This window comes from Pelmatolapia mariae, linkage group LG23 (assembly GCF_036321145.2).
Source record: "Pelmatolapia mariae isolate MD_Pm_ZW linkage group LG23, Pm_UMD_F_2, whole genome shotgun sequence".
Taxonomy (NCBI): domain Eukaryota; kingdom Metazoa; phylum Chordata; class Actinopteri; order Cichliformes; family Cichlidae; genus Pelmatolapia; species Pelmatolapia mariae.
Window position 1 is genome coordinate 49,537,964 of NC_086246.1, and position 25,655 is coordinate 49,563,618.

At 42.9% G+C, this 25,655-nt stretch overlaps 1 protein-coding gene across 3 annotated transcripts; it reads right to left on the reverse strand.

Annotated features, from left to right (window-relative positions):
• Positions 1–179: 179 nt before the first annotated feature.
• Positions 180–25,605, reverse strand: abl2 (c-abl oncogene 2, non-receptor tyrosine kinase). 3 transcript variants are annotated; one of them, XM_063466158.1, is made up of 11 exons: positions 24,999–25,605; positions 11,794–11,922; positions 9,231–9,526; positions 8,822–9,094; positions 8,489–8,573; positions 8,179–8,356; positions 7,887–8,071; positions 7,641–7,793; positions 7,282–7,371; positions 6,766–6,948; positions 180–4,729 (listed from the first exon to the last, which is right to left on the reverse strand). In XM_063466158.1, exons 1-11 carry the CDS (start codon positions 25,213–25,215, stop codon positions 2,901–2,903), a joined length of 3,618 nt encoding a protein of 1,205 aa, XP_063322228.1. In that variant the 5' UTR covers positions 25,216–25,605; the 3' UTR covers positions 180–2,900. The 3 variants fall into 3 exon arrangements, with proteins under 3 accessions (XP_063322228.1, XP_063322227.1, XP_063322229.1); XM_063466157.1 differs by having other exon boundaries at positions 11,794–11,925; XM_063466159.1 differs by lacking the exon at positions 24,999–25,605 and adding an exon at positions 12,213–12,373 and having other exon boundaries at positions 11,794–11,925.
• Between the last annotated feature and the right edge of the window lie 50 nt (positions 25,606–25,655).

Below are 25,655 nucleotides of genomic sequence, written 5' to 3' on the forward strand. Positions count from 1 at the left end.
TTTACATTGCACTCATACAACTGAAGACGCGGCCTTTGGTATATTGATACGTACGCACGTTCTTCAGAGCTGTACTCCACAACAGGGAGACATGAGAAGACAAAATAAACAGATCTACAGGATCAATGCAGTCAAAAAACATAAATAAAGTCAATGTAAAGGACTGAGAATGAGCAGAAATTTTGTGGTCAGGCTTAAATATTAAACAGCATTGGTCTTGAGATCAGGCTTGTGAGTTGGTACGAAATCAGTTCGCTGACGATCAACGATTGAATCCTTAAAAAATAAATTAAATAAAACTGTTCGGAATAGAAATGCGTGATTTCAGGATTTTTTCTTTCACCATCTAAAAAGGCGTATTCACACAAAGTAAAGAGAAACTAAGGCCAATCTGGTGCTAGTCAGTTCTAAAGGTTTTAGACTGAAGTGTGATCAGATCAGACAGATATTTGTGTGACCGCACTAACAGCGCTAACAGCCACAAATAAACCCGATTAGTTACAGATTTTCCAAATAGAGTCCGACTGATACAATTGTTGATCCAATATTCTTTCTTTCAGACACAGAACTAAAAATATTTCCCTAACATTTATTGGGGTAATCTGTTTATGTATTTATTTATGCTGTATTGCCAACATGAAAGTTGCAGAGCACCCTCTGGTGGACAAGATATAGAATATCAACATTCATAACGTGGTTGAAGGGTGTTTCTCCCATCTCTTCTTTCTAAATTTTAATGCATTTATTACAAATGCTGACACCAACTGCCAAATATCCAATATGGCCAAAAAGCACATGTTGGCATCTGGCTGTTAACCTCCAAATGACAGAAACCGACAGCGCAGTGACAGGATTATAACAATGTCATTGAAATTGAAACATACGCATGAGAGTTTTAATGAGGGACTTGAACATTCTGTGAGTCCTCGCAGTGACAGTGTACAAGCTGTTTCACAAAAAGGCACCAAGAATTGTGAAGAAAGGTGTCATTTTTCATTTCATGTTATTTTAAATGCACAAAAATCAGCTCGTCTAAAAGTATCCTGTTTGGCAAAAAAGGGCAATTTTACTGACGCACAATAGCAAGAAAAATTACAGGATGAAATGCACCACAAAAAAAATTACATGCCATTGAAAGGCATTAAAAGTGTTACGGACTTGCAGCAGTGTTTACAATTTTACATGTACAGAGCATGTGTCAATGAACCAATGAGATCGAGGCCGTATCCAGTGTACATAAATATGAGAACCAAAGCAAGTAAACAAAAAGGAAAATAATACAAGTTGTGTATGTGCTGTACACAATTCTGCTTGTGCTCAAAAAACAGAGCAGATATCTCTGGACTTATTATTTAGTGTGATCAAAATAAAGTATGGGCCAGTAAGTTAAATGGAAAAAAGAATATGGCACCTTAAGAGATTAAAGAGACACGCAGCTGAACATTCAACCAGGTTGAGAACAGAAGAATACATTCATAAAGCAGATAATCAGATCTGGGTGGATGGGCCTCAGTCTTGAAATACATCTCTTCAGTCAGAAACATTGTTTTTTATGCTGTGACCACAGATAAATCTTTTGATTCCTGGATATGAAATAAGTCAAATATTTACATAGCTTTTCTTTTAAAATAGGTCTGTGCTTTAAAAAAACCTAAACAACAATAATTTAAAATTCAAGTTCATACATAGACATTCTAAAAAGCATTTTTCTGTGAACCAAATAATGTACAAATTGCTCATGTGCTGAAGACATACTGCAGTTTGTTGCGAGATCAGTACTGTGTGATTAGTGTAAAGTAGGTCTCTGCATTTCGCAGCGTTCTTACACTGAAGAATGAGGCACTGAGGCCACGACAAGGCTACAGGGAATCCAGCACTGTCCACACTCGCAAGGACACTTTTAAAACACTGTCCCAGTTCACCTGCTCATGTGCTACCCTGTGCTCTATCTTTCCTCACTCCACGTGTTTCAGCTCCATCGTACAAAACAACGAAGCAGCGTGCGAGGATAACTGGACACGAATAATGAAATGCTTTAAGGGACTGGGGAGATTCCCCATTTTTGTAGCACTACGTTAAGGTGTGAACATCAGTCACTGAAGTAAAGACAAATTCTGTGTGTGTGAAGTGACGGCCCGTGTTCGTTCATCATGTGTCAGTGCTGCGGGGAATATCTGTCAAATGCACACGTTTACTTTTGTAGGCAATCGCTAAAACTTTTATTATAATTAGGTGGACATGTGGAAATTTCACGGTTACTATTGAAAAAAACAAAACAAAACAGAAAAGAAACCAGACTTTAACCCCACACAAGGGAAAAAGCAGGTGTGGGTGTTATTTATAACCTTTTTACACTTGTCCAACTGGCCTATGAGAACACCCCCCCACCACCCCTCGTACCTCGAAGGAGTTCACATGAATGTAGTTTCCAAAATGGCTCACGATCACTTGGTTCTCCAGACAGAGGAAAACGGTACACTTACATATTTGTAAAACAATTCTTGAGTTTAAATTGAGGGGAAGCAGAGTGAGCTTTGCCTACTCTGTTGGCTGGCTACACAGCTGATACACTCGACATTCAGGCAGCAAAGACGCCTTTACATCAAGGCCACGTAAAAAGTTGCGGTGAAACGTTTTATGGTGCGACTTGAATTTAGTTTGGTATATTATTTCTCAATATGTACAGGTTAGAGGAAAATTAGTGTCCACACTGGCATTTTATCAAACTGATTTGTAAACAATTAAAAAAAAAGTTATTTCTTGTAGTGATAGTGTGAGGTACTGCAGAGATGCATCTCATTCTGTCCCCCAGAAAGCTGTCAACAGAACCTGAAACATAAAAAAGGAATCAAAGCGATCTGTTGGGTAGTTAGAGGTGACGATTTGTGGTGTCACGGTGGCTACCTCTGCACTACGTCACTAATCTCTTTAATACAGCTGTGTAGGTTATCCAGTACAGTGTTGGACCCCACGCCACCCAACCCCCCACCTCCTGACGACGAGGCTCTCAGTTCCTGCAGGCTGAGCTCCAGCTTCCCCACTGCCTCTCGAAAGGCAAATTTGTTCCTCATCTGAGGGATGCAGTCCACATAACCTGAGCAGTAGTCTAGCAGCTGATGGCCAGCGTCCAGAACCTGGCTGCTGGAGGGGCTTTCGGAGCTGGCGTGGAGTGCGCTGCTCAGGCATTCCGCGCACTCCAGCAAGGCCTCGCGGCTAACCCGCTCCAAGGGCGCCCTCTCCACTTGCTGCCTAGTTCGCCGCAGTGCCACTTTGGAACCAGCAGACAGTGCTGTGTGCGAGGGGGCAGAGGTGGTCGCCCCATTGGCCATTTTAGTGGGGGTTGTGTTTGTGGTGGCAGAGCAAGAAGAGGAAAAGGAAGAGGAAGAAGCTGGAGGCACTTGTGGTGGTGGCACTGATGGTCTGCCTGTCATCATTCCTCCTGACATTCGCCCTGACCTTTGACCTTTTAATGTGTCCCCATTTACTTCCACGGGCATTCCTCCGACTTGCTCTTCTCCGTCGCCGCTGTAGGAGTGTTGCAGACTGCGTAGAGTAGGGGGAGGAGGCGGTGCACACTTGGGTTTGACGAGGCGTGGCTTGTCTCGGTCTGCTTGGTGCTCAGACAGCAGTTTAAAGCGGTTCCCCTGAGAGTCTAGCCCGACCAGGTGCACATCACCTGGGCTGTGCTTCAGTGTGGGAGAGATCAGGACTGGGACTTTGTGGTTGTGAGTTGGCCCACCTGCTACAGCTGATGACATGCTCAAGCCAGAGGACTTGGAGGGAGATGTCCAACTCTGCTGCCTGTCCAGTCCTCCACTCTCCTCTCTACCCTCCCTGACTCGGGACAGGCTGTCCAAATCCCCAACTTCCCCCCCAACCCCCGGTGCCCTCACCCCTACAGCAGTGCCCCGGGGTAGTAGCTTGGCTTTGGGCCTTTCCCTGATCTGTGCAGTCCCCTCATCCATCCTCCTCAGCAGAGTTTCCGACGGTCGTGCAGCCCCGTTCTCTGGCTGAGAGGTTGTTGAGGCAGTCCTCTCCAGAGGCGGTTTAGCACTGCGGTTCCTGGGTAACGTCAGAGCCATGCGCTCCAAATCAGGCAGCCCAGCTGACATTGAGGAGGTAGAATTGGACCTAGGGAAAGGTTTAGGCCCACCAACTATATTTCCACCCTCGTCTGTGGAGCATGTCTTTCCTGTCCGTAGCCCCAGGGTCTTTTTAATGAGTCTAGGGGTAAAAAAGCCAGCCAGCCCACTCCAACTGCTACCACTTGTCACCTGTGAACCAAAGCCTCCCCCAGAGGGTTTCTGTCCAAAAGCTGCCCCGCAGCAGCGAGACTGTGCCTGGATAGGTTCCCCATGTGAGTGGGAAGGAGACGCAGAAAAGCCCCCTAAACTGTCTGACTGGGGCAGGGGAGGAGGAGCACTGAAATCGGGTGTAGGCTCGTACTTTTTGTGAGGTTGTGTCTCCATCTCCCGGAAGGAACTGCTTCTCTTGGGTGGCATCGGAAGGTTCTGTTGGTGCTGAGAAGACTGTGACGAGGAAGAAGAGGAAGATTTCTTTTTGATAAATGAGCTAAAGAAGCCAGTCTTGCGGTCTCGTGTAAATGTGCCCACATCCTGTGCATCCTCTAAAAGGCTGCTGGGAGATTTATCTCTTGACTGTTGCTTTCTGGGGAGGGCTGGGGAGCTGCCTGATCGGCCGTCCCCTCCGAGCAAAGACGACGCCCAACCTGGAAAGAAAAGAGGAAGAGGAGGAATCACAATCATACAACAGACCGACTGAACTTAGTAGGAGCAGAAATATCTGTTAAAAGCTTGCTTAATAGCTTAAAAGAGACATAATGAATAACTGCTTTTTGGCTCATCTATACATCAATGTCACTCATGTCAGGCAGCTGATGCTGCTGTAATAAGATGAGCTGTTCCCTCATTCCATATTTCCTCCTTTGGGATTCACAAGCTGAGAAAAAGCATTCGAAGAAGGTGAACAGACTTGTTTTTGAGCCCATGCCAGTCAAGGAAATGCACAGTAATTCAACGATTTACAAGCTGCTGTTTTAAAAGATAATGAACACACTTCAGGGACTGAACAACAGAAACTGCACAACTTCTCTAACATGGAAAGCTGCTGTGTCACTACACTCAAAGAGGAAGCTGCATTTGTGTTACACTTCTGCTGACCTTTAAATTGGCACAGAACGCCGGGCAGTTTCACCAAACAAGCAGATGAAGTGAAACGAATGAAAGAGGAAGCTGCAAACGCTTTTTCATTACATTTAGAAAACCTGTGATGTGAAGCAGCAGATAGGAAAGCAATAAGCTTCAGGTAGCCCTACACAGTTCCATCTCTTTATGAATATCATATACGTTTAAAAATAAAACAGAGAAAGAGGAAATGCTGAGATTCAGGATGTTCATTCAATGTTTGTGCACTGATTATTTCCTTATGGGCACTTTCACAATACCAGTGATGAACCAAAATGGGGTTTTAGTGGACTTTAGTTTTGTTGTTTATTGTGCAACAAAAACTCATTGACACTTCTTCTTTCTTTATTGGTGAATACACAAGTTCATGGACCAAAGCCCTAAAGACTTATTATAGAAGCATATTTGGTTTTCTTTCAGTTCCTTTACACTTAACTTCCAAACAGTGGTTGCTCCACTTAGTTCCTGTATTAGTTAACAGACATAGGTAAACAGAGGCATCAACGCCCTCCCCCCCGCACATGGATATGATTTTTATTTCAGTGAACCAAAATATTTATTCACACCTCGTTTTAGTGAAGTACGACCACGTCAGGACAAAACTGACACAGTCACATAAGGAGGTAAAGAGAGGTACACGGAGGCGAAGGGTTGACAAACCATTTTACACATGAGACAAACACACACAAAAACCCAACATAAAGCAAATAAATAAGTAATAACTTAAAATGAGATACAATGTTATGTACATTTAATATTAGAGTGAGTGAACAGTGAAGTATTGATGTATCATCAAGTATTAATTGGAGGAATAATATTAATGGCACAAATAGACCAAGAGAGAAAATAAACAAAAGCTTATGTTAATCAGATGATGACTGTGTCACAGTGAAGATGCAATTATTTATTTGAACATAAAGACAGGTTATTGTGTTTGAGGAGTTTGAGGATCACGTCATAGTGCTGGTGTCTTTTTACTTGAGGATGCTGAAAACATTCGATTTTAATGCAATTAAAAAATACAGCTGTACAGGAAACTTGCAGAGTGAGGCTATAATGCTGTTAAATCTCAGGCAGGACAAAAGCGCTCACAAGAGTCTGAGGATAACAGACAAATGTTCCCCAAATCTACTATAAACGAGATGTTCTCTGCGATCGTGAGAGACGAGAACGTCGTTTTTAACCCCCGTGTAAATGTTGTTGAATATTTATTCGTTTGTGGGGGTTTTATGCTTATTTAGTGTGTGCAAGCTTCATGGGTGATTAAAAAACATACTTAAAAAGTAAGTGCTTATGAAAAATTGATCAGGCAGTTAGACATAAATATGCTGACCAATGAATGCATGCAGGCTTTTGCTGCTGGTCGGCCAAATGAATGACAGATGTCAGATGGCAATGGTGATCGATCAGCTGTCGGGGAAAAAGACAGCCATTCTTTTGAGACGGCGGGCCTGACGTCGCTGCAGCTGACTCTCTGAATCAGTGTCCTCCGGCGTACCTGCAGAATCATAAAGTGAGGCACCCGACTGGTTGGTAGTGACATGGGCACGGCTGGCTGTACCTGAGTGACCGTGCGTGCTGTGGTCGGTGCGGCCGTCCAGTCCACCCTCGATGTTTTCCTTGTTTTCTGTGTGCTTGTGGAGTGGGCGAGATTTGGAAGGCAACAGGGGCATATCATGACTGAAAGACTGCAGCGGTCCGCTGTGATCAGAGGATGCTGTCTTACAGAGCTCCTCTGCCACCTCTGCAATGTGCAAAGAAGGAAAAAAAAGCATTCAGCTGAGAGGCATTTACTACTCTAATCCAACAAAGTACGTGCTGCTCCTTTACTGACCAATCAAACCTGAGCATAGGAGAGTGAAAAAAAAAAAAGATTCCACAGTTTGTTAAACTCCTGTTTGTACATGTTCACTTCTTCTTTCTCTCCTTTAGTTCTTCTACTCTCACATATTTAACTGAATTACCTAAAGCTGTGTTACTAAAGGTCAGTAGGCTAAATAAGACCCGGTTTGCATGATCAGCCAAGTCAGTGCATGTATTTTAGAGGCTACATGTCATAAGCTGCACGTTCCTGTACCTTCAGAAATGCTCGAGCCATGAAACATCGTTTCGAAGGCTTGGTGGATCTCTGCAAACGAAGGTCGATCCAACGGGCTCCACTGCCAGCCTAACAGCATGACACAAACACAAAGACGAGAAAGGTTTTATACATGAAAGCAATGAGACAATAACATGCGACTTCAAATCGGTAACAAGCCATCAATCTTTGTATACTTTGGTTTATTTATACTCTTTTGTATTTCTTGAAAGGCGCTATGCAAATTTACACATAATTACTGTTTCACTTCATTCAAACTTGTACAGACAAGCACTCCCTGCGTGTCTCTGAAATGTGGTGCAGCAACAGGCAGGTAAAAAAAAAAAACATGCACTCACATGCCCTCATCAGTTCATAAACTTTGGGCGGGCATCCCTCAGGTTGCTCCATGCGATAGCCTTTCTCCAAGAGATCGTAGACCTGAGACAAATCGATACCCGGGTAGGGAGACATGCCATAAGTGGCAATTTCCCAAAGTAGCACTCCAAAAGCTGTTGGAGAAATGAGTTCAGAGGATCAAAGATGAGCACACTGAAAATTAATTCAAGACGGCAAAACGAGGCTGGAAAAGCTGCACTGCTCACCCCAGACATCAGACTTGATGGAGAAGGTGTTGTAGGCAAGGCTCTCCGGTGCGGTCCATTTGATGGGGAACTTGGCCCCAGCGTGGGCGGTGTAGGTGTCACCGGTCATCAACCGGCTCAGGCCGAAATCGGCAACCTTCACGACATGATTTTCACCGACCAGGCAGTTCCTTGCTGCGAGATCCCTGAGAGGTAAAGAAAACAAGAAAAACTGGACAATTAGAAAAAGACAAGTGAAATATTATACAAGTAAAAGAAGCAGCATAAACACACACACACACCCACCCCTTACCTGTGTATAAAGTTCTTTTTCTCCAGATACTCCATGGCAGAGGAGATCTGCGTGGCCATGTATAGCAGCGCAACAGCATTCACCTCATCGCGTTCACACTCTCTCAAGTAGTCCAGTAGGTTGCCATGTGGCATATACTCGGTCACAATGTAGAATGGAGGCTCTAACGTACACACACCTGTGGGGGACAGACTGGTTTAAAATAAATACTGAAAGAAACGTGAACAAGTATGTTTTAAAAAGGCACGGAAAATTATAATTTATACTCAAAATGGAAAAAAAAGGTTTAGCAGTATTCATAAATACTGACCCAGCAGCTGAACGAGGTTTGGGTGTTTAACCTCTTTCATAACTGCCGCCTCTTTCAAAAACTCCTCTACTTCCATAGTGTCTTCCTGTCATTGACAAATGGAAACAAGAAAAACATTTTTGTTAAAATCAGTGGGTTGGACAGAAATGGGAAATGGTGCAGCAACAATAGGGTTAATCACATGTAATACCACTGTCCACCTGCAGGTGGTGATCTGTGATCATTTTTTGGGTCATGCCCCATAATTCACAGCTGCAAATATGAAAATGTGACACTTTACAGCTGCAATCTCAGATAAACAAATAATCGACATGTAGAAATAGCTCTTCGAACCTTTAGTGTTTTGACAGCCACAGTGAGGTTGTACTTTTTCCACACTCCGACATACACCTCCCCATACTGGCCTCCTCCCAGCTTGTGCTTCATGGTGATGTCTGTGCGCTCCATCTCCCACTTATCATGGATGGGTGACACACCGTACACTGTAGGCTTGTTACATTTGGGTGCAGGGTAGTGCAGCGTGGTGACCAGACCATCAGGTACAGTGGAGTGGTGATGGACCAGCTCGGCCAGAGTGGCGAATCGGCTTTCAGATGTTACGTACACCTGATGGGGAGGGAGCATGAAGGTGGATAAGGATGAAAAAGAAAGAAGAAAAAGTCAAGATTATGAACAGACCGAGTCTGTCCAGAAAACATCACTCTAGTGAGCCCGTTTAATAATTTAAACCCAATCCTTCTACCTTTCCATCCGTGGCTGTGTTGATCCGGTAGTGGTACACTCTGCCCTCATAGCGCAGAGATATGGACAGCTGTCCGGGGCTGCTCTCGCTTTCTCGCACCAGAAAACTGCCATTGATAAGTGATGAGAGCAGATACTCTGCAGCGCTGCGGGAAACGGGCCCGTGGTACCAGCTATGCTTCTCCAGGCTGTTGACCGGTGTGATGTAGTTGGAGGGAACCCACCCCTGACCGTTTTTAGACCTCACTTCACTCCACTCTCCATTCTGGTTGTAGCCCAGCACACGCAGCTTCTCACCTGAACACAGAAGGAGTGGGTTGTGCAAACATCTTAAAAGGTGCCGATTATAATGAAGGAGTAGTCAGCTTATCGGTATCTAGACAATCCTGTTTTAATCGATTTGTTGTCTGTTTTGTTACATAACATGAAAGACAACTAGTTCAAATAGTCACTACATTGCTGTAAGACTTGGATAACAAGTCAAACAGAAAGAAGAGGTTTCATGGGCATGACTCGCCCCTCAGTGAAATTACATCAAAAGCGATGGAACAATAAAAGGGTTGGGTGCACATCATATCTGTCACAGAGGGCTAGGCAAAACTAGGCCTGTACTGACTTGGTGTGTTGTCTCTATCTGTCTGCCTCTGACGTCAGCGCGAGAGACATGAGGGAGCGGAGAGGCTGATGTGCTGGATACTTTAGCAGGGAGGCACAACAAAACACTGAAAGGAGCGGTGATCAGACTTGCCAGTGGGACAGAGGTTTAGGAAATGAAAATAGCTTAGTGTGGAAAAAAAAGGTGTGATTGTAGAAGAAAATAAAAGGAAGAGGATATTAAGGCTATCCATCTTTTACACTCACCCTCCACTAAAATGCCAAGTTTACTCACTAATCCATTAACCTTTCAGCATCTTTCATCATGACAGACTGTGTTGGTCTGTAGGGGGCATTAAAATAAAGCAAGGGGCTTTGCTGGTGCAATAAAATTGGAAGCAGGAGGTCGACTGGAGAAGCAGATGAAAGTGGACAGAAGTTTATAAAACTCACAAACAAGATTTTGCAATGCTTATCTTCTATCACAGCATGCAGGATAGAAATACACAGACTGTTCTGACTCTTTGCTTTGGCAAAACAGGAACATTACTGCAAGACGACCCTGGTGCCTCCTGCACTGCTACTGTCATGTTTTTAACACAGGCTTAAAGTTGATTTTGAACATAGTGTTGGGCTATCATTAGTCAGTTTAAACTTTGAGAAATAGCAGATACAAGGATTGTGTAATAGGCTGTTCATATTAAGCACTACAGTCCAATAAACACTTAACTAAAATAGCTACAGTGAGTGCTGTTAGAGCCATATTAACATTCAACTAACCAGTGCTGCAGGGCTAGCTCATAAAACTAAACACAGTGTACTAGCAATCAGGAGAACTACATTAAACAAAGATGGTTATCCATATCCAGCCCACCAATCCACTGGTCTCCTCTGTGTCTGCCTTGTGTGCCCCTAAGTTTTGTAGGAGTGGAAACACTGACTGTCTTGCTGCCTCACACTGGGAGCCACATGTGCCTGAAGCAGGGCTTTGGTCTGGCCTAGCCTAGTCAGGTCTGGCACAGAGAAGAGACAATGATTAGCCCCAGACATGGCCTGTTAAGACCCCTTCTGTGACCGGCGTCCGCCTGCTGCGCTCGTCCACCTGTTATTATTACAGTCAAGCCGATTTCATATTAACACAACATTAGAGGCCCGCTGGGTGTTTTCCATGCAACAGAGCAAAGAGTGGGACAGATAGCAAGAGAGAAGTGGAGCCTGGGAGCGCACATGTGCATGCATGTGGGCAGGAATCTCAGATTTACTCCATGAGTCAGGGTCTAAACATCATTTCCATCCCAGGCAGCTGCCATGGAAGTCTTAAAACGATGGATAATTAACGCGCCGCCACATTAAACACATTAGACTGGATGGTGACAGAAGCCTGGATGTCTGAAAAATATTATGAGGATATTTTAAGCTTAATGCCCAGGGGAGAACTGGATGAGTGGTTAAGTGCTGCTGAATGAGAGAAAAGAGGTCTGGACTAAAAGAGTGTGTGCATTAAGAGGCAGAGCGAATAAGATATTTGTAATTATGGCAAAGCATGAGCATCACTGGTGTTTCAGGTATTATTCAGTGTGGAAACTATAGCACATAAAACTTCAACTGGTCATGTGTGGGTGTCTGAGGATCAGGTTATTGATGATGTCATGAGATAAGCTCTGTTGACACAGAACATTCCTTTGGAATAACTGGACGACACCTTTCCAGGTGGTGCTAACTTGATCCCTGTGCTCTGTTGCAACACGTGCTGTTTAGAAAGGTGTGGGTATAATGATCAATGATGTGGAAAAAAATCTCAAGCGCTCGGTTGTAACCAGGCAACAATGTTTAGTGATGATGCACAGAAAGAATGAACTAAAGTTTTTGTGAAACCAAAGGTTGTGGCAGTGAGAGAGCTAGTAAGAAAGTATGAACCACCTAAAGAGGTTATTCAATTTTTTCCCCTCCAAATTCAGACTTGGGTTTACCTTTGGTGATGCTGAGTGTGTTGTCTCCACTAGCAACAAAGTCATAAAGTGCAACAAAGAGGTTAGGGTCGCTCTCGGTGGCGCCCAGAAGGTTCTCCTTGGAGCTCCAGCGCACCGCCTCTGTCAGAGCTTCTGGTAAGAAAGGACAAGCAAAAGAAAAGACATTACATTACTATGATTATCAGAGAGATTTGATTCACACAGGTGAACAACAAGATCACAACTCCACTGCTGGCTGACACCTTCAATGAAAAATACAGTAACAAAACCAAACCAAACATTGCAATTGGGAATTTTGCCAGCTTACAATCCTCTTTGACAGAAACTGAACACAAAAAGCAGCAGAGCAGCATTTATGGCGACCCATAAATCCTAAGGTGTTTCCATAATCCTAAGACCCCATCCTGCTGACCGTCTACCTGTCTTTCGAGGTCGAGTCCCCAGTCTGAAACCTGTGCGGAGTTTATGGCCACTCAAAGCAGCCCACTCATCTTCAAAACTGCTGCTTGCTTGCAGGCACCTCAGAAGCATCACTTCACTCGGCCAACTCTCCTTAACTCACTTATCTCTCGCTACACAAACAGGCCTGATGTGGGCCAGGTACAATCTGAGATGGGAGTGTCTTTGCATTTGTATTTATGAAGGGAAAAAAAGAGGAGGAGCTATTAAACCAATGGGATGGGAAACACATAAAGAAGGGCTGAATGACACACACACACGCACAGAAATGAATACATGCGTAACTAACACGTACAGTGCTCTACAGCTGCTCCCAACATTGCTGCATGTCTGGACAGCTGGCTAAAGCGTGGGAGAGGATTGGGAGCAGAATGAAGGGAAGCAGGATGAAGAAAAGTCACATCAGTACAAGAAACTGAAAGCAAACAGAGAAGCTGCTACATGCATGTTTTTGCCATAAAGAGAATGGAAGTCGTGTGCCAAAAGTGATCGAGTAACCCCCGATTGTATATTTCATCTTTAAACATATACAATGTGCTTGTTAAATAAGAACAACGCCTAATCCATGTAATATGCTTGTACAATGTTATTTTACATTTTAATTAGCGAGAAAAGCAACCAGTTTGGTTTCTCAAACATACACAGACTGTAACTGAAAGCAATAACCTTAAATCTCAGTCATATTCAGAGTCAGATGAGTTTATTCTGGAGGCTGTAGTTTCCAAACGTATAGGATTTCACTACTGATTTATGTTTATAAACAAAACAATACAAAACCCCAAAATGATGGCAGGAGAATAAATGGAAGTGATATAACACATGATGTCACCTCTCGCTACCACCTACATGTACAGGCAAATGTTTAACAAAGGAACTAGCTGATTCACAGCAGATTTCCTCCTCTGGGATCAGCGTCACTAAAGTCACTTTGACTGTCAAACCAGACTGTCCTGTTAAACCATCGTTTGGACTTGAACCTATAATGGAACGATTCAGTGTTGGCACTTAAAGGTTGTTTTGAACTATTTACTGAAACAGACCATCCTGCCATGCAACAGCACTGCCACTGAGATCACAGACATGCAGGTTATGTTCAAGATGACACAACACACACCAATGCACCATCTACTGTCCAATCATCACCATAGCGTCATGATTCCTGGAAGATCCCAGTCAACCTCATTATACAGGAAGTACTAAAAGGGACTCAAGTTTTTAAGAGACCATCTAAATTCTTGCCTGATGCGTCTGATGCAACAATTATAAATTTCTAGGAGTAACAGATTTGCTCTTTATTTCTAATATCAGCAGTCTGCAAAACTAACAAAAACACAACTGCTGTCATGCACACGACACACAAAACACAAAACTTAGAATAAAAAACATGATATTGGCTGTAAAACTGAACTCTAATGCCAGCAAATGGGAGAACAATCACAGACAGCCCAGACGTTCACGATTCTTTTGGTAGACCAGGTTCTGATGAAAAACTTTATTTTAATTAAGCCTGAGCGATTAAGGAAAAAGCTTTATCTAGTTAAACCATGTTAAAACAATTCATTTCCACCAGAGCAGTCCAGTCAAATTTAAAACACTGAGTGGCAATTATGCTTTAATCACAGACACACAAAGCTGGCAGAAATTCATCAAGAAATGATCTTTTCCCCCCCATTCTTAGCCTTCATAATTTGGCAGGTACACAGTCTACATGGGAAAAGCTCTCTGCTTTCATAGCAAAGGCTGTAAACACAACCTAAATCTTGTCTCAAACAATGCAGCTGTATATTGTCTATTCTTTCCAGTATCTATATTCAACACTTGCCCACCTTTGTTCCGGACCAGCATGCACTGCAACGCAGCACTAGCTGTGACCTGACTCAGCCACAGTTCCCAGTACATCTTCTGCTTTGGGTTGGATGGCAAAAAGCCTCAGTATCCACAAAAACGCAGTTTCCCTTCGTTCACTGTGACTCCAAACTGTTTTTTTAAAAAAAACATCCAACTGTGTCTCAGACAATGGAGACTGAGGAGCACATTACTCTGGCAAAAAAATGACTGAGGAGCTCAGGGCAGTTCTCCAAGTCATCGCCTTCACTGTGGAGTACGAAGATTGTACACACAGCAATCGGAGAGCGAGAGAGAGACACAAAGGCATCTCCAGCCAAATTATTTACCGATGTAGTCTTTGACTTAAGCCACCCCGACTTCTGTTATTACCGTAGTGAATACCAGCCTCCTGCTGAAATCTACCCACTAGCTTTGATGTGGCCTAAGGGAGTCAAGATTTCCAGAGTCCATCTGGAGAACACAGACACCCATGACTGATGTTTGGAGCCTGAACCCACTCTGAAAGACGGCGAAAAGCGGCAGAGAGAGAGCACAAAAAAGACATGTGGTTGGGGGGGGCATGCATATACAGAGGTTTGGGGGTAGGGCAGGGTATATGGCAGTGAGGAAGGAAGTGTCCATGTGTGCGTGTATGTGTGCTTGGGGAGTGTGTGAGAGCTGTGGCCAACAGCAGATGGCCGGTCTTGTTCCTCTAGGGGGGAGAGGTCCTATTGACCCACACTTTTCTTCTGATGCATGTGCATAAACGATCATGGCTGCAACTGCTGTAGTCAGGCTAAGCCAACTGTCAGAGCTGCTCCTCTTACATATCTATGTATCAGATTGCGCTTCCCAGGAATGTCTAAATGAAAAAGGGACACAATGCCATTTGTCAAAAGGTCTCAATCTGAGAAATCTCAATTCTAGTTACAAGAAAAAGAAACTCCATCACTAATTATTCCAAGGCCTCAACCCGATCACATTAAATGATGAAATACTTCAATCAGGCAAAATGCTTTTGGCCTCGTGTGCTGAAATGTTTGACTGAGCGAGCAGTTGGCCAGCGCGGGGTACGTCGTGTGCCCATCCGGGTGCCTCAGTCTGCTGTGATGTGCAACACATGTGCGCACTGAAGAAACTATGGCTTTGTGTTGAATGCTGGAGAGCGGGTGTTTGTGTCTGTGGGGTATGCCAAGCCTGCACCCCCAAGACAACTGCGACAGAGGTGACCCTTGTACCAGGAGCACACATACTCACATATCTGTGTATCACATGCACAGATATCAGCGATGACACCATTCTCCTGGCTGTCTCAACAGCTGTTTGAATGTTTGCGCCTACAAGTGTCTATAAAGAGGTCACTTTACCAGCCAAGCACCTTGTGGGGAGTAGTAAACAACACAGTAATATCTTCTGCACACCCTAATCAAAAACAATGCTGATTGTATCTTAAGCCCGTGACCAGTGAGGTCAGGTGGTATTTTCAGCTGCTGCAAAACAAAACATGGCAGCATGACATCCAGGAATAACTCTGCAAAGCACATAGTGACGACGGTGTGAAGATAAACGGCTGGCTGAATGCCGGAAGTGCGAACAAAACCCTCATACAATACTGCGGATGAGACCCGCTTACACAAGACGTTATGTGAGCCTGACAAGCCTGATCAGATCCTGCACTGTATTCACTCCATAATCCTGGAAAAGACAGACCTGGGGGCTGAAATGCATGCTATAACCTGGCACCACCGATTATCCTTTCATATTCAATGACAATTATCCAGTTCTTCTTAATTCAACCTCATAAATCTCTCAAGAGTTTATGATGTTCTTCAGAATTAGAGGAGACTTTCTAAGACATTCACAGAGAGTTTGAAGTCAAGAAAAAGCCTTTCACAAATGACCTGGACATGTGGCTTTACATTCTGTACAGCACATTACGATGTCTACCTTTAAACATCTGGATTAAATAGGAAATCCACAACACGTCTGATGCTGATTAAATTGTACAAGTTTTAAGCAAAATTTAGAACACTCGAATTGTCTCAGATGTGCACTGCTAAGCTGAATTTTTCTTGACATTACCATTCAGGTGAGAAACTCAGATAATAAACATGTCAGCTCCCTAGTACAGTGTGACTAGATCACTGTCCAGTGGATATACAGTCAGCAGGAGGAAGGCATGTGCCCTACCAGCACTCTTATCCTAAAGGTCTTGCTACACAGCAGAAAACGAGTTCACAATTTTAAACATTGGTTTGTTATTTAGGTTTAGATCGTCCGCTTCTGGTTTCGGACTTCTAACTGACAAAAACAAGAAAATGCCTGAAGAAACTATTAGTAACTGATAAAACAACTACTTGGCACATTTGTAACATGAAGCCAAGGACATGAAATACTGCTCACACTGTGTACTGGCTACACTATGTAAATAAAGAAACATCCTTCAAGTAACATAGTTTTGAATAAAATAACAATTTAGACTTGAAGTGGTTTCAAATGAAATTGATGGAATACGTTTTTTTTAAATTCATGCATTTCAGTAACAAAACTATTTAAATCACCACTGATCCATACATTATATGGAAACAGTCACTGTTAAATGAATTTTGAGGGGTAACTAAGTGTGTAAGGCAAAGAGCCTTTGCTTTACTTTACTTTAGATACCTAGAGCTTTATGCAATTTCTTGGTATTTTTGGCCACATGGCAAACAATTTATTTAATGCTTTAGCACATTACACACTACGTAAAAAGTGCTGTTTGAACCCCGCCCCCCCAAAAAAATCAGAATACTGAAAAAATATAAAAGAAAAGGCAAACATTATGTAAGCAAATTAATCTGTTTTTGAGACATCAACAACACTATGAGAAATCCATCTATACTTTGTGGAACAGTCAACAGAAATCCACAGAAATGGCAGAGAATCAGTTGTTGTTCATGTGGACAAGACAAAGGACAATAGCCTCATTAATGACATATCATGTGTGTGTGTGTGTGTGTGTGTGTTGGCTCAGGAATGAATTCCCTGAAATGCCCTTGCACTTGAAATTGATAAAATGGAAACATGGAGCTTCTGTTTGCAGAAACAGTTGCTCAGTCCATCAGCTATGGCTCCATTGCTGACATATACACCTAACAATCACATACATGATGCATCTATGCTCTTATGCATACAGCTCATTCTTGTTATTACCGGCAGAGTTACATCACCCTCAACGGTGTTGCAAACCCCTCTGAGTAAATACTAACACATGCACTTACAGGCCCCTGTTGGAAGCGCCTCTCGTCTATTCATCCATTACATGCCCATGGCTACATCAAACACACCAATAAGGGAGTGGAACATCAGGACAGGCCTAAGTTGGATCATTCAGGAATGGAGCCTTAATTGATGCCTCAACCAGTCTCTCCCCACTTGGGTTATGGGTTAATAATGAGTTGTAAATGGACTGGTTCTTATGTAGCGCTTTTCTACTCTTCTGAGCACTCAAAGCGCTTTTTACAACTTGTGCATTCACCCATTCACACAAGCACATTTTTCTAAATGCTTTCTAGCTAACATTCACACATCAGAGAGCAATTTGGGGTCAGTATCTTGCCAATTGGCATGCAGACTAGGGGAAGCCAGGAATCGAACCACCAACCTTCCAATCAGTAGATGACCTGCTCTACCGCCTGAGCTACAGTCACCCCAGTTGTATGAGTGCTTCCCTCTAGGTGTGCTGGCAACAGCGCTAATTGCTACTGTAATGTGACAGCAGGGAAGAAGAGGGCCATATGATGCTAAACTGACCAGTCGTCACCAATCGATGCTCATTACACTAAAAGAAATACATATTATTACACACAAAATAATCCCCCAGACTGCAGGGATTAAAATATTAATTTCTTATATATGCAGATGAACAAAACAACAAAACTTCAGACCAAGGTGTTTATTTTGACAGCGTGCTACAGGTAAAAAGGTGTGACCACCAGGACAGAACTTTCCAAAGCCTAAGGGTGCACTCTCCTCGCTACCGTCGCTGTGTTTATCTTCAGTTTTTGCAGCGAGTGTTTACAAAAGGACCCGGTGACTAATCTTCATGTCTGAACAGCTAATCGGTGTATGGTGTGGTTAAGCTGTGCTAGGGTGTGGGTTTAAGCTGCTTTACCCTGAGTCATTTTAAAGAAACAACTGGAGCCAAAAAAAGGGGGGGGGGGGGAAATCACATTATATGCATAGTCACAATATAGTGGAAATGCCCCTGGCTGCAAAACTGACCCACTAGAGCGTTTAAATTTAATGTATATGCCCTGTCAGCTTACTGCTTGATTAGATTGTTTCTCTACTTGGTTTAAACATAATCTAATTAACTATTTCATATTATTTACTGCAGTATAATTATATAAAATTAAGCCTACAATCCTTAACAGATCAAATCTCTGAAAGCAATGTTTAAAAAACCTCTTGAACTTCTGAACTCTTAGAGTAATCAAATGTATCACACAGGATATTGGAGTACAGCAGTGCCATGATGCACACAGACCGGTCAGCTGGTGGGCAACTATGCTTAAAGAGAAGGACGCATCTCATAATCCGCAGTAAGAGCTTCACCACATTACACCTTCACTAGCAGGGATGGAAAGGACGAAAGAGTGTATGAGCACATAAATACAAGTGTGCAACTGCTTATAGTAAGCATGTGCAAGTGTGTATTTCTAGCCAAGTCTCCAGCCTGCAGCTGAGAAGATAAGCAGCAACGATAATGCCAGCAGTAGGGGGCTCATTCTAAGAAGCGATGATAATGCCAGCAGCAGAGGACTAAGCGAATCAGCGTTTAAGGGGTTTGGCTCGTAACCCATATCCAGTGCTACACCATTGCAGTTTAACAGTGAAAACTGATTTCACTGGGAGCCACTTCAACAATTTGGTTAGATCTTCCTACAAAGTTTAAAACATTTGGTGTTTTTAAGCTGACAGATGCAAGAGATGACTTTACCATCTGCACAACCAATCACTCACTGTTCTGATTAATCCTCACCCTTTAATGATAAAAGCCACAGAGAGTTGAGGCCAAGGAATAAAAACTAGGATTGCGGTTTTGGGAACTACAACACCAACTGGTAGCAGATGCAAAGGCTTAAGGCTGCAACTGGGAGTTGAAGAGCGAGCAAACCAAAAACTTTGGGAAAAAGGCAGCTCTTTTTTAATCTCTACTTTGTTATTTTTTCTGTTTTATCAAATGTCATAGCTGACACTCAGTTAACTGAATTCTTTCCTGCGTGGTAACAGTTGTTCATCGTAAAGCACTAACATTTAACAGACATTTTACTCTTCTTAGACCGATTTGGGATCGAGGCCTGTCTCCACATCCAGGACTCAGCAGACGTTTGGGCTAGGAGCAAATTATCAGTCTGCTTGACAGAGAGGTTTCAGTCGTTTGCAGTACAGAGCAGCTTTGGCATGAGGCGAGCACAGACCAACATAAATTATTTAACACACAACCATTATGAGAGTGCACAACGGTGCATGTAATCTTCAGGCATAAGTCATATTTATCAGTGTTAAAATGATCTGCACAGAAAGACTTTGCTTCTGTGCAGCATCCACTGTATTGCACTTAATACAATCAGACTCATCGGTTTTACCCAAATTTCTCACCCAGAGGAGGTGTGGTCATGGCTCCTCCTAGTGGTTAATGGGAGTCATTAGGACTTCTTTTATCAACATATTATCTTTACTCCAAAATATTATCTCAGAAAGGGAATTCAAATCCTCCCCATAGCCACTGAGGTGTGTGAAACAGCCATCTCAGGATACTGCACTGGCTGCTGCAAGACTTATCCTGGTTGTTGGGAGTTTTAGCACATAGAGTCCACAGAAAAGCAGATTTGCCTCTAATCTAATTTCACCCGTGATGCAAATCAGCTTACGTCCTTGAATCCTGGATCCAGAAATCTCACATCTCCTCTGGGCAGGTTTACCAGTACTGTATTGTAGATAGAGCTGGCTCCACGTGCATCATCAGTACTGCAGTTTAAAAGAAAAAAAAAATCCAATCTACTGATCTGTCCCAGTTTCTCTGATCTGTTTAGAGTAAAAATAGATCAGACTGTTATTTTGTTTAATTTATAAACCTTTCAGAAGGACTGTGGGTTTTCTTTACACGTTTAAATGTAGGTTATCTTATATAAAGGTGTTGTGAATGGTGACAAACTGCAGCACAACCTTGAGTCAGAAATTCTATTCACAGTTTATCGGCACATTCGCTCTTCTACAAGAGCACAGGACACTCCCCCCACTGCAGTGTATCAGATGAACCCACTGCAGACATGACATCTCTGAACTCCTGACAGTGCTGAAGAGGGAGACCATCAATATGTTGCAGCCACTGATTCACCAATACTGCAACTGAACCAATAACCCTGAGAGGCGACTGTTTGACCAGCTTTCTTTGCATCAGCACAGAGGCAGTCTGCTCCTCGTTTGTCCTCGTTCAGCTTAGCGTTTTTAAAGCCGGCTTGTCTTTCTCCTGGGGTTTTATTTGTAGACAATGATGCCACATTAGAATTGAACTGAGGAAACCTTCATCAGGGGACAAGGGCAGAGTCACCTTTTTTTTTTTAAAATTCACTAAAGAGAAAGCCTGCCCAAAGCTGCAATTTACAGATGTCTCAGAGCGAAAACAGAGTCCTTGAGCCAAGCATATCGACAGCCAATTTACACCAACAGCCCCAGCCTCATTTGTCACCCTAAAACGACAAATGTGGCATACTGATAAAAACTCTAGAAAGCATGTGCTCGTATAATACCCTCTGACACGAGAAAGACAGGCAGCAACACAGAAGCATGAGTTCAGCAGACAAACATGCATTCCTCATAGACTGGCACCTTTCAATTACATCTCAAGAAGGCATCATTAAACCCAAGAAGTATGCTAGTCTGTTATAAAGTATAACGTTTGTTATGTAGAAGCAGGATTAATGCAACTTGTAGCTTTCAGTGGTGTCAATAGCCATAATCCCGCAGATGTGCAAGCTGTATGCATACATTTAAAAAACGTTTTTCAATTAGTTAAAAAATAAAAAATAAAAATCTGTATTTTAGGATTTTTAAACGGTTGTGTTTAAGATGTTTTGGTTTTTTTGAGCTGCATACTCTCACTAATGCTGTGATGGAAATACATATGAAAGCTGACAATTGGGGTTAATGTCAGTGGATACAGGGTCACTGCCTGGTCAAACTTTGTGATGCTTAATTGCCGCCCTGGCACCGTTGGAGTTTTTGTTTTTGTCCTTTTTTGTGCGCTAGCAAGCAAATAAGCAGCTGAGAAATCACCAAACGTGTCATTTTAGACATTTTTGAATACTGAAAACATCCTAAACATTTAAGACTTTGCTGAGAGTCTGCATAAGTTAGTACTGCTAACATTATGCTGTAGACTTTGAACTATGGAGGCCTACATTTATGACATCTGCCCATATCTACTAACAGTGCTAAGCGCTCCTTCAGCTGTTCGACACTTAAATACATATCTCAGGAGTGCAATGACTGCTGACACTCTTAGTGGACGTGCACTGACTGGAACTGATGCTGAGGCTTTTGTGTTGGAGTACAACAACAAAGCGATGGAGAACAAACTTCCAATCTGGGAATTGAGGGTAAACACACATTCCTCTGGGGTATATCGAGTATAGATGTTGGTTGTTGGGCTACTGTGTCTGCTGCTAGGCTAATCAGACTTCTATAGGGGTGTGTAGGTCAGTCAGTAAATTTTCAGATGCCCTTTCTTGTGGTCGCCACGCTGTAGGAGATAGCACACCATGTTACTACTCCCCATGAGTCCTGGTGGTGCGACTGGCAAGCCATATATAAACATTACAGTACTGTGCAAAAAAATCTTACACCTGCCATTTTTACATTATCCTATGAAAATGGCAAAGCGGATACACTGGTTTATTGAAACCTACAAATATACATGGAAATGTGATATATGTCAAAAACCGATTTTATACAGTTCCAACAACCTTAAGAGTCAGTATTTCATTTGACCACCTTTACTCTTCAACACAACTTGAAGTCTCTTATGCAAGCGTTCCTGTAATTACTTCAAGCAGCTTTCAGGAATAGTTTTGCTGGCTTCTTGAAGGATATTCAAACCTATTCTTTGAATGCTGGCTCACTTTTGTTCAGTTCTTTGTAAACACGATCCCACAATGCTTCAGTAATATTGTGGTCTGTGCTCTGAGGAGGCCAATCCATGACTGATAATGTTTCCTGATAGTGTGTTTTTCTAACCAGGTGTGCTTTTATTGCACTGGCAGTGTGTTTGAGTACACTGTTATGCTAAATAATGAAGGTCTTACCAGCCCACATCCACACCATGTTAAGATATCCCAACAGTTCTTTAGGAATCACCTTATCGGTGCAAAAATGCAATTTTATGTCTGTCAAACTCTTTTATCATTGGCATCGTTCATAGACTCAACTACAGAAACGGGGTTGTTTTTACAACAGGCTGCCAAAACATACAATTTAAAATTGGTTCTTTATTAAAGAACAAGTTATTTCTTATGTGTACCTATGTGCACCTCGTATTCCTGAATGACTCATAGAACAGTGTTAAGTAGCTTTACAAACAAAAACCTCTCTCTCTAAATGCATAGGACTGTACTGAATATGAGTGACAAGGCAGCCAACTTCCAAAGAAAAGTTCTGAAGGAAAAAAACCTTTAGAAGGCCTGGAGCACTATTGCTCAACAACACTTAAAACAAAAACAAAAAAACCCCCATAAATGACAAGAACATCTGGCTGCTTGGAAACGAAATATAAATAAATTAAGCCTGACTCAAGTTTTTTGCACATTACTGCACATCAAAGAGTAATTTTGTAAAAAAGCAAAACCTCACCTACTTGGTTGACTCACACAATATATTAACATTTAATTTTGCTGCAATGGAACCGGAATTTTCCAACATAGGATCAATCAAGCGCATCTCAACTTTGATGTCCAAATGAACAGATAAGCAATCTCAAACTACATAACTAAATTATAATTTATTTGTTTTCTCACAAAATAATGATAAACAATATGAACTGAAGGAGCTTCCATACCTCACAAAACATTATGCAAAAACAACAAGTTGCTTTGTGGCTTTTGGTCATACTAAAACTGCAACAGTGACACAGATTTCAGCTTGTAAAGTGCAAATATATTGGATTTCCTAATGCTATTAACAAACTAGCAATTATTTTTGTTTTAGCCTAAACAATAAGATATTACTTCCTAATATTCAAAAGAGCTTCCTTTAAAATGTAAGATAATGCTGTATCATTATCGCATGAATAGACTACCAGCAAAAAGGCAGTTTTATATTCAGTGAAAGACAGAGCACAGTTCCAAGCTTCCTCACTTAAGAGTCTTTGTTCTATTATTGTGTGCTTTGAAGAGTAGCAGTCTCTCTGCAGAGTGGCTGTGTGACTGCATCCTGGATGCTATAAAAAGGCTACTCCTGCCCCGACACTGGAGAAAACAGAACAGTGCCGACAGTGAGCGGTGTTGCACTTAGTGGGTCTGCCTGTCTGTGTATGCACTTCAAGCTGAGGACTGTTACTTTTGAGATGTGAGAGCCAGGAACTGAAAATGCTTTCCATTCCCAAAAGGTTGCACCTTCCATGTGTCCTTGCTCACTGCAGTGATGGGAGGGCTTTTGGTCTGGGACATCAGTGGAAAAAACTAGGCGAGTTATGCCAGCAGTTTTACATATATGTGGCATGTGTGACGTAAACATTCATTCAAGGGCATATACGAATGAGAAACCAAGACAGCAGCATGTGCACATCAAACTTTTGACCGAGTTTACACTTAGAGTGTTCAATCAAGATGTGTGAGCAAACGATTAGGAGAAACTCTTTGTGAATAAAATACATTATAATGAATATGAGATCATGCAAACCTAATGGATATGCTATAGCCTCCATTACTTATAACCCCAGAAGTCTCATTAAGCAACCAGCTGAGAGGGCTTTGAGGAAGAAGGCGCGCCGACTCTCCATGACTCAAAAGAGAAAGATACTGAAGATCTGCAAGCAGATATCAACTTGAATACACTGCTTTGAAGCTGAAACACGGGTAGCAGCACCTCCTCTGTCTTTTGAGGGGCCCAAACCCACATTACTTTTTTTTTTTTAAATCATGAGTTACCTTATGTATTATCTGATCTTGAGGACAGACATGACAAAAACAGTATCACAAGAAAGGAATAGCCTTAAACCTTGACGTTTCCTCGGTGTCAACATATAATCACAGAAGGTCACTTAAATAACTGACACATTTCCCATTAGATCAATCTGAGCAGTTATCTTGCTCAGCGTGTTGTAACAGTAGACAGAGGATAGAAGCGAGCATGTGAAACCCACTAGGTGCTGCAATGTGAGCCTGAGGTGGTTTCTATTATGAGTTAATGGAGTGGAATTGTTAGTCAACCACCGGAGGCAAGAATCAGTGTTTCCAAACCGGGTATCACATAGAGGGGCCTTGGAGGAAACAAGTTAACCTCTGGGTATGACCCCTTGAATCGAGCACAGAAGACTCTTCCTCTCTTTAGGAACAGTACAGCTCTTTTCGGATCATTTGGTGACATGCATCACATACATACGCCCCAACAAAGTGATGACTTGGTGTGAAATCACGGCAATCTTGTTACCGCTATTCAGTAAATAACTGGCTTCTGTGTGCATACACAAACAATAGAGAAATTAACACACAGTAAAATGGATGAGGCATGGAAAGCTAATGTTGGATGGCATGGCTATTTCCGCTAACGCGTCGTTGTCAAATAGCATGGAGTCGGTTAGCGAATCAGCAGAAAAGAAAAAAAATCCAAATAAGATTTTATCTCCGCTTGTAGGTTGACAAGTACTTATTTCTCTTTACCTGAATGCTGGGTGAATATATTGATGCCTGGATCGGGCACATTGACTGGAGCTGTCCTGCCTGGCGGTGTCCCGGTGCTACTGCCGGGTTCCCGGGGTCTCCTCCCGACGCCGCTCCCCCGGTTCCCCTTCCCTTGGTGTGGTTGGGGCGCGTGGGGCTGTGGTGGCTGGAGCCCGGTCGATGTACCCTCACCGACTCGGCCAACCTGCTGTCCCATCCCGGTAGTTTGGCGTGAGGACGAAGCAAGCAAACCCCCCTGCGCGCGTCTGGTTCACATTCCCCCAAAGCTGAAGCGGCCTGGCCCGAATACTCTTCCTCAATCCCCTCCCCGCCGTTCTTTCAGTGGGCTAAAGTAAAACTAGCCCGTGTTAGCTCGCCTAGCTAGCCAGTTAGCTAACGTTAGCTGCTATCAGTGAAACCCACCCACCCTGCCTTTAACAATAAAATCCCAACCCCGGCGTGTGACAGCGACTGCCTCTAATTCCTTGCTCCGGGTGGCATCCGAGTAGTAATAAAAGACACCCGGTTGGCTATATTCGGTCAAATTGAAGCTAGTTAGAATCGTTTTGCCGTTGTCCGGCCGCTGCGCGCCCCCTCTGACGCCGCCATCTTTACCGCAGAATAGAAGATGTGTGTTGCACAAGGCGGGGGGTTCGC

Excerpts from the sequence above, each read along its gene's own strand:
- abl2 (XM_063466157.1), bottom strand. The coding sequence starts at position 25,215 with ATGGGACAGCAGGTTGGCCGAGTCGGTGAGGGTACATCGACCGGGCTC. Across the intron at positions 7,372-7,640 it reads TTATGAACTGATGAGGGCAT|GCTGGCAGTGGAGCCCGTTG; the intron begins GTGAGTGCATGT and ends TCATGCTGTTAG. Across the intron at positions 6,949-7,281 it reads TGGCTCGAGCATTTCTGAAG|AGGTGGCAGAGGAGCTCTGT; the intron begins GTACAGGAACGT and ends TGCACATTGCAG.